The sequence below is a fragment of the Cololabis saira genome, chromosome 2, assembly GCF_033807715.1.
Source record: "Cololabis saira isolate AMF1-May2022 chromosome 2, fColSai1.1, whole genome shotgun sequence".
In the NCBI taxonomy this organism is placed as follows: domain Eukaryota; kingdom Metazoa; phylum Chordata; class Actinopteri; order Beloniformes; family Belonidae; genus Cololabis; species Cololabis saira.
In genome coordinates, this window is record NC_084588.1 from 4576929 (window position 1) to 4594428 (window position 17500).

Here is a 17500-nt window from a genome sequence, read left to right on the forward strand (position 1 = left end):
CTAATACTACTACTACTACTACTGCTATTGCTACTACTGCTACTGCTACTACTGCTACTACTACTGCTACTACTACTGCTGCTACTACCACTACTATTACTGCTACTACTACTACTACTGCTACTGCTACTACTACCACTACCACTACCACTACTGCTAGTACTTCTGCTACTGCTACTATGGAGGCATCAGCGTGGGCCGGGCCACAGGCAGGAAACGTACCGATGCCTTTGTGGGGTTCAGGGGGGCAGGACGCAAACTTCAACACATCGGCTCGTTTGTCACGCAGACCCCAGCGGTACAAGATCTCCCCGTAACACTTCTTAAAGTCGTCGAACTGCACCGTGTTGGCCGGATCCAGCAGCCTGGGGGGGGACAGGAAGTGACATCAGAGTGACATCGGCACACACCATCACCTGTGTGAGCAGAAGACGGAGTCCCTTCACCTCTTGTTCATGTCGTGCTGCTCTCGCTCACGCTCCCGGGGATCGGTGTAGCCCTGGCTGCCGTAGCGATAGTCGTCCGGCGAGGACTCGCCCCAGGGGTTGGCGTGCTCTGAGTCTCTGACTGAAGACGAGAAGAGAGACGAGGTGACGAGAGGAAAGGAGAGGAAGGAGCAGGGGCGAGTGTGCGGAGCCTCACCTGTGGTCCAGGTGCTGGTGCTGATGGAGTCTGACATGCTGGAATACGAGCCCGACGTCACCGAGCTGGAGGTGTAGCTGGGCTGGGACCCAAACACACATGACATCACTTCCTGTTACCATCCAGCTTTAGCACATTTAGCAGATTTAACAGTTTTAGAAGCTTTAGCAGATTAATGGTTTTAGAAGATTTAGCAGTATTTGCAGTTTTAACAGTTTTAGAAGATTTAGCCCAGGGGTCGGCAACCCGCGGCTCTTTAGCGCTGCCCTAGTGGCTCCCTGGAGCTTTTTTAAAAATGTTTGACCATTTTTTTCTTCCTTTTTTTCTCTTTTTTTCTTCATTTTTCTTTTTTTCCCTTTTTCCGACTTTTTTCTTGACATTTCGACTTCTTTTCTCGACATTTCGACTTTTTTCTCGAAATTGTACTTCAACATTAATCTCAACATTTCGACTTTTTTCTCAAAATTTTGACTTTTTCTCAAATTTTGACTTTTTTCTCGAAGTTTTGACTTTTTTCTCGACATTTCGACTTTTTTCTCAACATTTCGACTTTTTTCTCGACATTTCGCCATTTGCCTTCATTCTAAGGCTTATACAAAACTTTTCATTTTTTGCGGCTCCAGATATATTTGTTTTTTGTGTTTTTGGTCCAATACGGCTCTTTCAACATTTTGGGTTGCCGACCCCTGATTTAACCGATTTAATGGTTTAAGAAGCTTTAGCAGATTTAGCAGATTTAACGGTTATAGAAGCATTAGCATTAGCATATCTTGTTCCACTGGCAGATTTTTCTACTTATTTCAAGTGAAAATTTACTTCAAACAGGTGAAAACAACAACAACAAGTTATTTTTCTGGTGATGACTCTTGTTTTAAGTGTAATGAGATTTTTTGACTAAAAATGAGACATTTTAACTAGAAATAAGATAGAAATAGAAATATTCCTGGTAAGATTTTGAGTTTTTGCAGTGTGCTACTCATTAGGGTGGAAGCATGGAATTTCAGATGCAGCTTCAGACCGCAGCTCTGCCTGCTGTCTTAGCCCTTTATCCCCTGACGATTGTGATTGGTCTATCAAACTTCAAATAACCAGAATGTTCTTCCTTTCACAGAAATCAGGATTCATAGCCGGAGACTCCACCAGACTCACATATCTGTGATGAGGATTGAGGCGTGAGGAGTGATGTCCGTACAGCGAGGAGGAGTCTGCAGGCAGAGCCTGGGCCTTGAAGACGCTGCACAGCATGGCCAGAGTCTGGATGTCGCTCATCTGACTGTAGTGATCCAAACTGGAGGGGGGACACGCCAACGCAGAGCTCCATGTTAACACAACCTGAGGGAGTTCCATCCAAATGGACTGAAACCCGTCTACAGCAGCAGCTCAGGCTCCTCGCCCTGCTGAACCCTAACTGAGGACTCACAGAGTTTCCAGCAGGCGGCGTCCAAACGGGTGTCGGGCCCAGGGAGTCTCCGTGTCCGGGTCAGAATCTGGACTCAGGTCCTGACTGGTGGCTGCTGCCGCCAGAGCCCAGACCTGCAGACGGACAGAAGATCAGGCCTGGAAACACTCTTATTTTGTCTGAAGACATTCTTTAAAACACATCTGCACGACTGCAGCGTGTACAGATCCACCGCTTGGCTCATGCTTGGATCAGTGACTACGTTTCCATGCATCAATAACCCTTTTCTAACCGGAATATTAGCAATAACCCGATTTTGCACGGCAATGTAAACACCAATAACCCCTTTGAATAACCCGAATTTGCTCATATTCCGGTTTTTAAGAACCCGAAAATGACCCCTGGGTTACTGCTTTTCTAACCCGAATATTTGTTCATGTATTGCCTAACGGGATATCCCCATCAAAAGGAACAGGAATTTGTTCTTGGCGAACATGGCGAAATGCAAAACACACACTTTTGGAGTGAGGAGGAGACTAATCACTTCATAAAAGTAATGAAAGATATGAACATTTTGTCATTTGTAGACGGTAGAAAGTACCGGGATAGCCAGATTTACAAAAAGGTGAGCCAAAAGTTACGTGAAGCAGGATTTGTAGGAACGCCAGACCAGATCAAGCTCCGCTGGAAGACGCTGGAAAAGATGACTTCTACTGGGCTGTTCATTATCCTCCGTGCTGCTGTTATTGTTGTTGTTTTGGATTTGGATACAGGAAGAGGAAACAGAAATGACGGGAATTGCGTCATGACGTTCTCCGTGCGTCGCTGGTTTAAAGGGTAAATGGCTTACACTTATATAGCGCTTTCCAGCTGTACTCCTACAGCCCCAAAGCACCCAAGGACACTTTGGTGGACACAGGAGGAACTAGGACTCGAACCATTGACCTTCAGGTTCATGGTGAACGCTCTACCAACTGAGCCACATACCCCGCTGGTTTGATCCAGATATCCCAAATGATTAATGAGCATGTAAACAGGGATAACCCTGTTTGCTCACGCATGGAAACACATTATTCCCAATGATTCAGTAACCAGAATATTGACCTTAACCCTAATTTTGACTGCATGTAAACGTAGTCAGTGTCGCAGGACACGCCTGGTTCTTGTGAAATTAAGGTGCTTTAAAGTCATGAGTGTAGGGAGCTGTGTTCACCTTCGCCACGTCTCTGCGTCCGACTGCCAGCGCCACTGCAGCGTTCTTCTGACACGTTTCCTGGATGTCATTCACATTCAGACTGAACACACACACGCACACACACGCACACACACACACACACACACACACACACACACACACACACACACACACACACACACACACACACACACACACACACACACACACACACACACACACACACACACACACACACACACACACACACACACACACACACACACACACACACACATACACACACACACACACACATACAATGTATTGAAAAAGCAGATTTATTGTGGAGGATTGTATTCTTACGTGCACCCTGAGTTCTGACTGAAGGCAAGATGCCGTGGGGTCTGGATCCGGACCTGCGAGGGCAGGTCTGTAGTTTGAGCAGTGTTGTGCTAGTTACTGAAAAATAGTAATTAGTTACCGTTATTAGTTACTTCATTAAAAAGTAACTCAGTTAGTAACTCAGTTACTTAGACCAAAAAGTAATGCGTTACTATGAAAAGTAACTATTTAGTTACTTTAAATAAAAACATTATTTTAAATCCCATTTTAGCTCCCATTAATCCCCTCTAACCTTCATTTCAGCAGGTACTGTATGGATTTGCATTGAGCATCGTGTTCTTCATTCTGATTGGCTAAACAGTCTCCCCGCTTCTTCACTTCCTGTATCAATAACGTTGGTTGCTTAGCAACAAGCTGAGAACGGCCAATGAGCTTCAGCAGCAGCTCAAGAACGGGACTTTTGATGAATCGTTCATTACAGTCTCAGATATAATCCATGGTGTCGGTTTATAAGAATCTTTTTGCCCAGAAGAAAAAAGAGTGACAACAACGACCCATAACTATTTTCTTCTCTGGAAACAACACACGAAAAACCAGGGATTACTGTAATGACAATGGCCCGGTTTCCCAGATCAGTTAAGTAGTTCTTAACAGCGAAAGACTTCTTTTAAACCATTTTAAGGAGCCTGTGAAAGAAGTCTTTCGCTGTTAAGAACTACTTAACTGATCTGGGAAACCGGGCCAATATCTCCACGTTGCGAAACTTGCCTTGCTCTCTTGGCCATGACCGCTCATGTTTTTGAAAGCACACACACTCGCCCACTACGTTTCCTCTGGTCTCCGCGTGCAGGGAAAAAAAGCTTCACTGTAGCCAGAAATAACGGAGTAACGCACCGTTTGGTAACTGTAACTGCGTTACTGAATTTAAAAAGTAATGAGTATTAGGGTGCTTTCACACCTGTGGCCCGTTTGTTTTGTTCCGATTCAGGGGCTGAACAGCGCAGACAGCAGCCATTGGCTTTGGCTGATTTATGGTTCCGCGTTACACCAACGCAAAGCCTACGGCATAGAGTACGGCGCAGGCTCTGCGTCGATTTAACGCGGAACCATAAATCAGGCTTTACCCATTCATTTATGTGCGCTCGGCGCAGAGCGGAGCCCGGCAGCAGACGAGAGGCCGCCTGCTGCAGCCGGGTTTGGGCTGCGCAAACCCTGCCCGAATTGAACATTGTTTAATTTCAAACAAAGTTTAATTTGTGCGGTGCTGGGAAGACATCTCGCGCGTCCAATAGGAGAGGAGTTGGTGGAAGCTGGACCGACTCCTCTCCTTGCGCCGCGGCAGCACACACACAATGAATGAATGGAGTTGTCTCGGTTGCTGTGTGGATTATCACGCCAAATAAAAAAATGAACGTTTCAGGTCTCGATTGGAATCGGGCCGAGACCACCTCTCCTAGGCGATCTCGGAACGCTTGTTTTGTACCGTTTCAGAGCGCGATTGCTGTGTTCACATATACCAAAACGTTCCGATCTTGAGGGGGAAGCGTTCCCTGTATCGGAACAACTGCTTGAAACGGTACAGGTATGAAAGCACCCTTAGTTACTGCAAAACTAACGGTATTACTGTAACAAGTTACTAAATAACGCCTTAGTCACAACACTGGTGGGGATGTGATATTTAGCCCCAGCCAGTGTCACAAGACCTCTATTTACGACCCGGCCTGTCTCTTATTTGTCTCGTAAAGGACATTTGTTTGAAAGCTCCGGTGACGTCTCAGGGCGGGGTGACACGTCTCTGGGTCATGTTTGTGTCTGTGTTCAGCGTCTTCTCACATGTAGCTCTCTCCCAGACTCTTGTGCACCGGCAGCAGACAGGAGATCTCCTGGATGATCACCTTCCCGGCCAGTTTGATTGGACGGCTGCTGTAGTCCACGCCCTCCCGCTTCGTCTTGAAGCGCCGCGATTTCTGACAGACAAACAGACAGACAAGGGGACAGATAGAGACCGCCGGCCAACCTGATTAAACGTGGCCCGACGACTGCAGAGTCTGTTCACAGCGTGAGTCGACGTGTTTCAGGTAGAAAACATTCTGACGTCCTGAGGAAGAGGCGCTTTGGCGAGCGTCGGCCGCTCCCCAACCTCCCCAGGACTCAGGGCTCCATCTGATCTGTCGTCTCGCGTTGCCAGCAGATCCTTCATTAACAAGCTGAATTAACACATGAATTAAGTCCTGAACTCGTCTGCTGGGGTTAGTGGACGTTAGAAGCTGAGACGTCAGGCAGCAGTTAGAGTTTTTGATAGCAGCACAGGTGCCGGTCGAGATGTACGCTGACGACACTCAAGTATTCTTCAGAGGCTGCCCTGACGACCATCGTCTTCCCTCCCTTCTCATTCTGGCGGGAATCTAACCACCGGTACAGAGCGGTGCGGGTCACGGCCCTTCAGAATGCTACGGTTCCCACTTCTCTGTGTTTCCAGGGTCAAAGTTTGGGAACCATATCAAAATAGGCTGCTGTACTGGTTCTGACCCCTTTCTGTTGGAACCACCAGAGGGACAGCAGTTGAGCACTCTTAGGCCCAGTTTCTAGTCCTACTTTTCATCCTGTGGCCGGGTGGAGAGGTTGACGGGACACGCACCTGTGTCCCATCCACCTGAGTGGCTGCCACGCCTCCACCCGGCCTGCCTTTATAACGCAGAGCTGGAAAGCAGAAAAGGGTCGGAGGAGCTGCTGTCATGCGGTGTGCTTCTGCACTGTGTTGGGGTGTTTTGTGTAACTAAATAAAGGGTCTGCACAAGCTTCGTGTCTCTCCATCCTTCGGGCGGGCCCCCGTGGCACGCACCCTGCCACATCTGGCACCCAACGTGGGGCCTTCGAAGGTGGGCGAGAGAGGCATGGAGCGGGCCCTGGACGCGCTCGCCCAGGCCATGGCGGGCATGACGGCCATGTTCCGCGACCAGGGAGAGCGGCAGCTGGCCGCGATGGAGGCGCTCATGGCCGCGGGGAGACCCACCCCGGCGCCAGCAGCGCAGGAGGAGATGCCAGCGCCGCAGCTCAGCGGCCGGGAGGCAGGAGCTGCGGGCCGACAGGCGACGGCTCCCGAGACGGCGGGACCGACGGAGCGACCCATCCCTGCACCCCGTCTGAGGTTCGCCGCGGCAGCGCTGGTGGCGGAGCTTAGGGGCCGCGAGGCAGAAGCTGCGGGCCACCAGACGACGGCTCCTGGAATGGAGTCAGCGGTGGAGACGGAGGGGGAGGCGGAGTTGGCTGGGGAGGCGGCTGCGGAGGTGCAGCCGCCAGCGACGGCGGGTCCCCCGGAGACGGGGCCGGACCTGCGGCCAGAGCAAGGTGTGGGGGAAGTGGCGGTCCTGGAGGCGGACCAGCAGCCGGCGCAGGGCTGCGTCACCAAGGAGGGCGTGGTCCGGGACGCACCAGCTCCAGGACGGGGCTGCGCCGTGAAGGACGCGGTCGTGGACGCACCGTGTGGCCCGAGGCCACCATGGGCCCGGCCCCGAGAGCGTCTTCCACGGCGGGCGGGCCGACGCCGGGGGCGACCCCCCCGACCGTTGCGCTGGTCAGGCCGACGCCGGGGACGACCCCCCGACCAGGAAGGCCCGGAGGGTTCCGGGCTTCCTCTCCCGCTCCGAGGGGGGGGGGGGGGAGTAGGCTCGTTCCGGACGGACCCCGGCTCGAGATTGGCGTTGGGGGTGTGTGGCCGGGTGGAGAGGTTGACGGGACACGCACCTGTGTCCCATCCACCTGAGTGGCTGCCACGCCTCCACCCGGCCTGCCTTTATAACGCAGAGCTGGAAAGCAGAAAAGGGTCGGAGGAGCTGCTGTCATGCGGTGTGCTTCTGCACTGTGTTGGGGTGTTTTGTGTAACTAAATAAAGGGTCTGCACAAGCTTCGTGTCTCTCCATCCTTCGGGCGGGCCCCCGTGGCACGCACCCTGCCACACATCCCTACCCCTAAATTTTGCACGTTCCCGTGAGGGTAGTGGTGTCCCAATTCCTCTTTGCACGTAGGGCTAGTGGACATAACGAGGGCTAGTGTGTATGAATCTAACCCTTCACAGGGAGGGATTTCTGATACTGACTCGCCGACCGAGGGCTAGAGAAATTTCCCAGAATGCTTTGCGTCATCATTTGCAGACTCAATCAAACAAAAAAACATGGCAGACATTTCTAATTATTAGTGAATAAAATCAATATTTTGATTTAGTTTCTGCATAAAAATGCGTTTTGATTATATTTCTAGCGAGAAATATCTATTTTATTTTCATATTATTCAGTCAGTGAATGTACATAATCACTCGCTTGGTCGTTGATGCGTTGTATCTTCAGATCTCGCCAGAATAAAGGCTGATTTATGGTTCTGCATTACACCAACGCAGAGCCTACCGCATAGGTTATGCGGCGATGCGCGTCGCCGCATAACCTATGCTGTAGGCTCTGCGTCGATTTAACGCGGAACCATAAATCAGCTCCCGACCCGCTGGCTCTTCTCATCCCGAAAACATCGGAGCAAATTTCGCCGTACCCTACGCCGTACCCTACGCCGTAGGCTCTGCGTCGATTTAACGCGGAACCATAAATCGCAGGCGATCCTCTCATCCCCGAAAAACTTCGGATCAAATTTCTTAACAGGCGTTATTTGGATAAACTGAGCCCAGGTTGGGGATCTTAACAGTTACTTTAACGCCTGAAAAAATATTAAAACGTAATAAAGTGGCATATTAACAGCGCTACAGTGGAAATTAAAACAGCTTTTAGCTCTCGGCTTCCTAATATGTGGTGTGTGACGTATGTGCAAACGTAACTACGCAGTCGCTTACGTACCCGAACGTAAACCACGCAGTGACGTAGCAAGTGGTGTCCCAATCCCTAGGGAACATTACAAGGGCCCTACGCCTGTGGCTTCATTTTTAGGGCTAGTGGTAGAGAGTAGGGGGTGTATTGGGATTGTCCCTAAAGCTGCTAAATGGCCCTGCCCCGAGTATAAAATCTTAGCGATCCGTCCAGCGTGTCAGTTTTCTTCACATTCATCAGAATGTCCATCCTGAGCATCTGTAGTGTCACTGTCCGAAGTGTCCTAAACTAATCGTCCAATTCTGTGTATTGTCCAGGGCCTCCTATTCTGACCGTCCCCATTCAGAGGGTCCAATCCAAAGCGTCCCTATCTTAGCATCCATTTTCAGTGGAACACATTCTCTCCCACCCAGAGCATCCTTTTCCAAATGTCCTTTCAAGATTCCCAACTTTTGTCGTAAAAAAAAGCAGCGATGGTCCGAACAGTGTGTCGTCAGAGCAGCGACTGTCGCTCCGTTAGTGGACGTGGCAGCAGCGAATCAGCGACATGCAGAACAGAAGCAATGTTAGCAGCGCTAGGTCAGGGCAAAGGGGGACAGAGGGATGAAGCTCAGTACCGGCCAATCACGGAGGGTTTGGACAGACCAGCGGCGGGAGGTGCAGATTGGGAGCTTCTGATTAGAGAAGAGTGGCGGAGAAAGTGAGGCCCACGGAAGGGGAGGAGGGGCCAGTGATTGGTCAAAGAGAAAAACAACACAGAAAAAAAAAAAAAAAAGGAACAACAAAAGAAAAACAGAAGCCAATCAGCAGAGGTGGAAGACAAGACGTCCTGCAGCGCTCAACAGCACCGTCACATGACCCCGGACCCCAAGACCCTCTGACAACAGTGCAGGAGCGTTTGTCACTTCCGGACCAGTGTGCTTGCAGCCGGAGCAGCGGCGCACTTGGTCCTGATGACATCACAGCTGTAATGTCTACACTTTAATTGGTTCCAAAAATAAACACCCGAAACACTAAAGCCACTGAGAATGGACCGTAAATGACACTTTTTATAACCGCTAGTTTTTAAAACCTTTACTTCACACGATGTGTTCTTAGTGGATTTGACGCTTTTGTATCTCCATCAAAATTGTAAAAAAAACCCTCCATTTTAAAAAAGACTGTAAAATAGACTATCTTTATAACTTTACGACAAATGTAAAGTCTTAATATTCTTGCATTATGGGATACTTGGCTGTCTCAAGTCTCCACTAGAAGCACAACGAGTGAACACAAGTACACACGAGTACACACAAGTACACGAGTACACACAAGAACACAAATACACACCGGTACACACAAGAACACGAGTAAACACAAGAACACGATTAAACACAAGTACACACAAATACATACGGGTACACACAAAACACAGGTACACACAAGAACACACGAGTACACACAAGAACACAAGTACACACATGAGTACACACAAGAAAACACACGTACACACAACAACACGAATACACACAAGTACACACAATAAAAACCAGTACAGACAAGAACACCAGTACGCACAGGTACACACAAAAATACGAGTACACACAAGAACACAAGTACACAAAAGTGTGTACCCCCTCTCTTAATCCTTTCTTTTTTGTGGGGGGAGTGACATACACTGCCAATCCAGGAAGCAGGAACACACGGAGACACACGTCAAGCACTGTAAATCTGCAACAAAAACCACAAACGAAACACAAAACCGACACGGAGCCGACCAAAACACGAGCAGCAATCGACCCAAATCTGGAGATCTGATCACAGTCTGAGCTAAGCTACCGCTAACTAACTCCAAAAACTACAGAGCAAGCATGCAGGTGAACAGGCCAGTGTGTATGTCTATGTGTGTGTGTGTGTGCGCGTGTGTGTGTGTATGTATGTGTGTGTGTGTGTGTGTGTGTGTGTGTTTGTGTGTGTATGTATATGTTTGTGTGGCTGTGTATGTGTGTGTGTGGCTATGTGTGTGTGTGTGTGTGTGTGTGTGTGTGTGTGTTCGTGTGTGTATGTATATGTTTGTGTGGCTGTGTATGTGTGGCTATGTGTGTGTGTATATATGTATATGTCTGAGTGGCTGTATGTGTGTGTGTGAGCGTGTATATGTATGTGTGGCTAAGTGTGTGTGTGTGTGTGTGTATGTATATGTGTGGCTATGTGTGTAAGTGTGCATGTATGAATATATGTATATGTGTGTGTGTGTGTGTGTGTGTGTGTGTGTGTGTGTGTGTGTGTGTGCGTGATTGTGTGTGTGTGTGTGTGTGTGTGTGTGTGTGTGTGTTCGTGTGTGTATGTATATGTTTGTGTGGCTGTGTATGTGTGGCTATGTGTGTGTATGTGTGTGTGTATATGTATATGTCTGAGTGGCTGTATGTGTGTGTGTGTGTGTGTGTGTGTGTGTGTGTGTGTGTGAGAGCGTGTATATGTATGTGTGGCTAAGTGTGTGTGTGTGTGTGTGTATGTATATGTGTGGCTATGTGTGTGTTTGTGTGTATGTATGAATATATGTATATGTGTGTGTGCGTGATTGTGTGTGTGTGTGTGTGTGTGTGTGTGTGTGTGTATATGTCTATGTGGCTATGTGTATGTATATGTGTGGCTATGTGTGTGTAAGTGTGCATGTATGAATATATGTATATGTGTGTGTGTGTGTGTGTGTGTGTGTGTGTGTGTGTGTGTGTGTGTGTGTGTGTGTGTGTGTGTGCGTATATGTCTATGTGGCTATGTATGTGTGTAGGTATGAGTGTGTGTGTGTGTGTGTGTGTGTGTGTGTGTGTGTGTGTGTGTGTGTGTGTGTGTGTGTGTGTGTGTGTGTGTGTGTGTGTGTGTGTGTGTGTGTGTGTGTGTGTGTGTAAAAATCCTATCAAAGCTCCACCTGAAGTGTATCTATAGTGGGGGAGGCGGGGGAGCAACCCTGCCACCCGCGAGACCAACAGGTTGACAAGGAAGAACACGGAACCCAGGCCACCAGCAACCCCATAGAGGGGAGAAGAGGGCGGGGGGAAACCCACCGCCAGCGAGGCCCCCACGGCACGGGAAGCTGCAGCCAGGGATCCGCGACCCAGGCCCGGCCCGGTCCGGGCCGGACACATGGCCAGGAGGCCCTCACACTCCAGGCCAACGACCCCCACCCGGCGAGGGGCCAGCCTGCCCGGAGAGACAGAGCCGCGGACCGGCCGCCGACACTGATAATAATATATATATATATATATATATATATATATATATATATATATATATATATATATATATATATATATATATATAACCCTCATGTTTTCCACTTTTTTTTAATTCAAGATCTTTTTATTGGAATTTTCACAGAGTAAAAAAAAGGTGAAATGCTGCATGTCGATTACAAATATTTTGAGTAGGCATGGGCATGTTAATCATAGCATACACCAGTGTACAAAATATAAAAAACAATTAAACAGTATGAAAAAATATAAAATAGTAACAAAAACAAACTACAGACCAAACTAATCCCTCCCCTGTCACTGCCAGATAACTAATCACAATATGAGGTCACTCTATCATCAAAAGCCTGCACTAGGAATACAAAAGAAATATGAAGTATAGTTCACAGGGTCTGGAATGCTTCTAGAAAAGGTCCCCACACTTTCTGGAACTTATTTGATTTCTGAAGCGAGTATCTAATTTTCTCCAGTTTTAAGCAGGACATGATGTCTTCCAGCCATTGTGCACGAGTAGGAGGGAAGGGATCCTTCCACCTGAACAGAATTGCCCGACGAGCCAAAAGGGAGGCAAAAGACAAAGTGTGCCCCTGTGCAGTGGTTAACTTCCTTCCTCCCTCCATGACCCCAAACAGGGCAGTCAGTGGGTTTGGTTCTAATCTGATTTTAAGCACCAGAGAGAGAGTATGAAATACTTCCATCCAGTACTTATTTAGACATGGGCAGGACCAGTACATGTGGATGAGAGAGGCTTCTGCTACCTTACATCTTACACAGTATGGACTAATATCTGGGTACATGGAGGATAACTTTGCTTTTGAAATATGAGCCCTGTGTACCACTTTAAACTGAATTAAGCAGTGACGTGCGCACAGGGAGGTTGTATTAACCAGTTTGAGTATGGACTCCCAGGTATCCTCTGATAAGGGAAGCCCTAAGTCCTGCTCCCATGCTGCTTTGAGTTTATCTGTAGGGGCACTCCTAAGATCCAGCAACATGTCATAGAAAGACGAAATGAGCCCCTTTTTGAATGGGTCTGTGGCAAGAACTTTGTCAACTGTGGTCGAGCCTATCGATGCACCAGGGCTGGGTGTCTGGGAAAGAACAAAATGTCTAGCCTGAAGATACCTAAAGAAATGTGATTTTGGAAGGCTGAATTTACTACTTAACTGCTCAAAAGATGCCACGGTGCCGTCTATGAACATATCGCTAAAACGAATCATACCCCTCCTGTGCCATTCCTGGAAGGTGGGGTCCTGAAGGGATGGTTTGAAAGAGTGATTTGATGCAATGGGGCTAAGAAGAGAGAAGCTGTGAAAACCAAAAAACTTCCTAAATTGGGCCCAAATTCTAAGAGAATGTTTAACCACTGGGTTTTTGATTGATTTAAGTGAAGGAAGTGGAAGTGAGGAGCCGAGTAGGGCAGGAATTGACAGGTCATCAGTTGGATGTAACTCCATCGCCACCCAGTCAGGGCGGTCAGCGCCGTCGCAGTAGAAGGACCAGAATGCAAGGCAGCGCAGGTTAGCAGCCCAATAGTAGTAACGAAAGTTTGGGAGGGCCAGACCACCTGCAGACTTAATTTTTTGAAGGTGAGTTTTGTTCAAACGTGGCCGTTTACCCCGCCATAGGTATGTAGATATAACTGAGTCAAGGGACTGAAAAAAAGAACCAGGAATAAAGAGTGGTAAGGTCTGGAAAAGGTACAAAAATTTAGGTAAAATGGTCATTTTAACTGAATTGATGCGACCCACAAGAGACATTGACAGGGGTGACCATTGTGTAAGGGTTTGTTTGGTCTCATTTAACAATGAGATAAGATTCACTTGGAGCAGGTCTTTGTGTTTCCTTGTCACAGATATGCCTAAATAGGAGAATTTGTCATTTGCGATTTTAAAGGGAAAATTGGAAAGGTCTAAAGCATGCGATTCGAGATTGGTAGGGAAAAGCTCACTTTTGCTGAGATTCAGTTTATAGCCTGAGAGTTTCCCAAACTGACTGAGAAGTGACAGCGCAGGGGGTAATGAGGCCAGAGGGTGAGAGATGAAAAGCAAGAGGTCATCGGCATAAAGCGAGACCTTATGTTCCCTGCCACCTCTCCAGATACCGGACACATCCTCACAAGATCGGAGCGCTGTGGCAAGCGGTTCGATAGCCATGTCAAAAAGCATGGGACTAAGGGGGCACCCCTGACGGGTTCCACGATGCAGATTAAATGGTTTTGACCGTTGAGAGTTAGTACGAATTGAGGCTGTTGGGTGTAAATAGAGAAGTTTAATCCACAGAGCAAAGTTCGGACCAAAACCAAACCTGTCCAGCACAGCAAAGAGATAATCCCATTGAACGCGATCAAATGCTTTCTCCGCATCCAGAGAGACAACGCATTCAGGGATAGCCTCAGAGGCAGAGTAGATAATATTGAACAGTCGCCTTGTGTTGAAGTAAGACTGCCTACCTTTAATGAAGCCAGTTTGGTCTTCAGATATAATTGTGGGGAGGGCATTCTCCAGCCTATGGGCTAGGACTTTAGCTAGGATTTTAGCATCTGTGTTTAATAGGGAGATGGGCCTGTAGGAGGCGCATTCAGTAGGATCCTTCCCTTTTTTAGCTATGAGGGTGATGCAGGCCTCCGAAAAAGAAGGAGGGAGGGAACCGTGGCTGAAGGATTCTGAAAGAACTGTAGATAGCAGTGGGGAAAGCAGAGTAGAAAATTTCTTTAGAAATTCCGCCGGGAAGCCATCAGGGCCAGGACATTTACCCGACTGCAGTGAAGAAATGGCTCGAGTAATTTCCATCAGGGATATCGGTTCTTCTAATGTCTTCCTTAGATCTGGTGAAAGACTGGGAATACTAAGACTATTTAAAAAGTCCGCAATCTCATCTCGATCAGTCTGAGATTCCGAGGTGTATAGCTGGGTATAAAAGTCCCTGAATGCTTCATTTATGAGTAAGTGGTCTGTAGTTACATGGCCATTTGGTAATCGAATCTCAGAAATATTTTGTTTAGCCTTAGAGCCTTTAAGTTGGTTGGCTAATAATTTGTCAGATTTGTCTCCATAAACATAAAACCTGGTTTTACTTTTCAGAAGTGACTGTTCAATTGGGTGAGTGGTAAGCAGGTCAAATTTAGTTTTAAGTTCTAGCCGCTTTTTGTAAAGATCTGGGGATTTAGTCCGAGAATATTCTTCATCGACCTCTTTGATTTGGCGGGCAAGGTCTGATCGCTCCCTATAAGATTTTTGCCTCACCCTAGCAGTGTAGGATATAATCTGTCCCCGGAGATAAGCCTTGAGGGAGTCCCAGACAGTTAGACTAGACATTCCTGGAGTCATATTCGTGGATAGGAAAAAGGCTATTTCCGTTTCCATAGATTTAACAAAATTTGTGTCCGACAGCAGAGTTGAATTGAATCGCCACTGTCTGTCTCTCTGAGGTAGGTCAGGAAGGGACATGGTTAGAACCACAGGAGCGTGGTCGGAAATGACAATGCTCTGATAAGCACAGGAATGAACCAGGGGAATCAGTTGATTATCAATAAAAAAATAATCAATCCTCGAGTATGTGTGGTGCACTTGTGAGAAAAAGGAGTATTCTCTGTCACATGGATGTAAAGAACGCCACACATCACAAACACCGTAGTCAGAAAGGAACGCCTGAATAAGACGGGCTGACTTACTTGCTGTGCCGGGGTTGGTAGAGGATCGGTCTAGGACTGGGTCGAGCCAGCAATTAAAATCACCACCCAGTATGAGAGAATATGTATTAAGGTCAGGGAGCAGTGAAAACAGTCGTTCAAAAAAGACTGCATCATCTGAATTAGGGGCATAAACGTTCACAAGTACGACCAATGTATTGAATAATTTCCCAGAAACGATCACGTAGCGACCAAACTTGTCAGAAATCACATTGTGCTGCTCAAATGAAACATCCTGACTGATCAGAACTGAAACTCCTCGGGCCTTAGCTTGAAAGGAGGAGTGAAATCTCTGCCCTGACCACCTCGGGAACAGGCGGCTATTATCAGAACTGCGAATATGTTTCTTGTAGAAAGGCTATTTCTGTTTTAAGGTGTTTTAGATGTGAGAAGATCCTCTTCCTTTTAACAGGGTGATTCAGACCCTTAACATTCCAGCTCACCAACTTCAAGTATCTACTCATAATATCTAAGAAGAAAAATTAGGTGTGCACAATGACCTAGGCAGAAAAAAAGAAAACGGAAAGGAGGTTGAATGTGACCCACATTAAGTAATGAGTTGAAAAGAGTTAATGCAAAGTTTCTGGCAGTGACATATCCCCCCGACCCACCCCCCCCAACTAAGACAGCTGCTATAGAAAAATAAAAAAAAAGCAGCAAGCTCTTTAAAACAAACAAAGTGCAATAACGCATCTTCCAATCCTACACACTAATAGCTTTTGCTCCCGTATCATGGGTGTATACATATTAGCACCTTAAAACGTGTAGATATAAATAAAAAAAAGAAATACCCTCTCAAATCTTGACCTGGAAGTCCCGATATGAGCCCAGAAATATTTGTACAAAAATATAAAACGTCCGACTTAAGCAGCGTAAAAGTAAGGTTAACAGCTTACAATTATTACAAAACTTATAGGTAAATCGGAAAAGCTTTTTTTTTTTTTTTTTTTTTTTTTTTTTTTTTTTTTTTTTTCCTCTCCCTCTTCACCACTTATTTTTCCCCTTCCCTCAAATAGCCAAAAATAACTGCAAATTAATAATATTTGCAAAGGGGCAGTCCAACTAACAACAGAGAAAATACTGGTTGTCGCGGGGTTACTCACCCTCCCCTCAGGAATAATGTGACTCACGTAAAAAAAAAAGAGAGAGAAAAAAAAAGTCAGTCCGTGAGCGTCAGTGAGCCGCACCGGGCTGCAGGCGGAGCCGTGGCAGCCTCCAACAGTCCCGTTACGGCGGGTTTGAAGCTTTGCTGCGACTCGTGATGAATTTGCGCGCCTCATCCACGGAGCCGATCCACTTCCTGGCCCCCCCGGACAGCGTGAGCCGGAGCCGGGCGGGGAAGAGCAGAGCCGGCCTCAGACCCAGCTGGTAGAGCTCCGACATGACTCCGCTGTATTCCGCTCGTTGGCTGGCAACTTCGGGGCTGTAATCCTCCACTATCCGGATGGGGTGGCCGCGATATTCCACCTTTCCTCTCCGGCGCGCCTCCCTGATGAGGATATCTTTCGTCTGGTACCGGTGAAGGCGGAGGATGACCGGACGCGGTCTCTGTCCCGGGGCCGGCTTGGCGGCGAGCGAGCGGTGCGCTCTGTCTATCTCTGGCGGTGACGGCAGCGTATCGTTCCCGAACACCTCACACAGCAGCTTGGAGAAGAAAGCCGTTGGAGACCCGCCCTCGGTCGACTCCGGTAAGCCCAGGATACGGATGTTCTGCCTTCTGCTTCGGCTTTCCAAATCCACCACCTTAGCCTTCAGCCGAGCATTATCATCCCGTAGAGTCGAGCAGATGCCTTCAAGGTCCGTAACTCGCTGGCTGAGGTCTTCTGTGGCGAGTTCAAGGGACGAAACCCGTTGGCCATGGTCCTCGACCGCGAGCCGCGTTTGGTCGAGTTTGGAGTCGAGCTGACTGAAAGTATTTTTGAACTCGGCGGCCAGGGCAGCGCGGTGTTCTTCCAGCAACGTGGTAATGGCCGCCAGGGTTAAGACAGCGCCAGCCTCGTCCTTTTTTCCCGACTTGCCGCTCTTCGAAGCCATCTCGGAGGTAAGTGGGCTCGTTCGAGACAAAAAAAAAGAAAAACAGCAACAGGGAATCCCTTTTAAAGGAAAAAGTTTGAAAGTTTGAGGGCTTGGTGGTTTAAAAAGTTTGGCATTTACGGGAGCACTCACGAAACACGTCTACTCCATCTGCTCACCAACCGGAAGCCCCATGTT

At 47.9% G+C, this 17500-nt stretch overlaps 1 protein-coding gene across 1 annotated transcript in view; it reads right to left on the minus strand.

Annotated features, from left to right (window-relative positions):
- wdr59 (WD repeat domain 59) overlaps positions 1-17500 on the minus strand; it is a 37610-nt gene that overhangs the window by 2139 nt on the left and 17971 nt on the right. The window contains exons 19-25 of the mRNA XM_061736370.1: positions 5394-5527; positions 3255-3336; positions 2063-2175; positions 1792-1930; positions 643-724; positions 447-567; positions 223-365 (exon numbers count right to left, since the gene is read on the minus strand). Of these exons, the coding sequence (XP_061592354.1) occupies positions 223-365; positions 447-567; positions 643-724; positions 1792-1930; positions 2063-2175; positions 3255-3336; positions 5394-5527 (814 nt within the window). The remainder of the gene's footprint in view (positions 1-222; positions 366-446; positions 568-642; positions 725-1791; positions 1931-2062; positions 2176-3254; positions 3337-5393; positions 5528-17500) is intronic.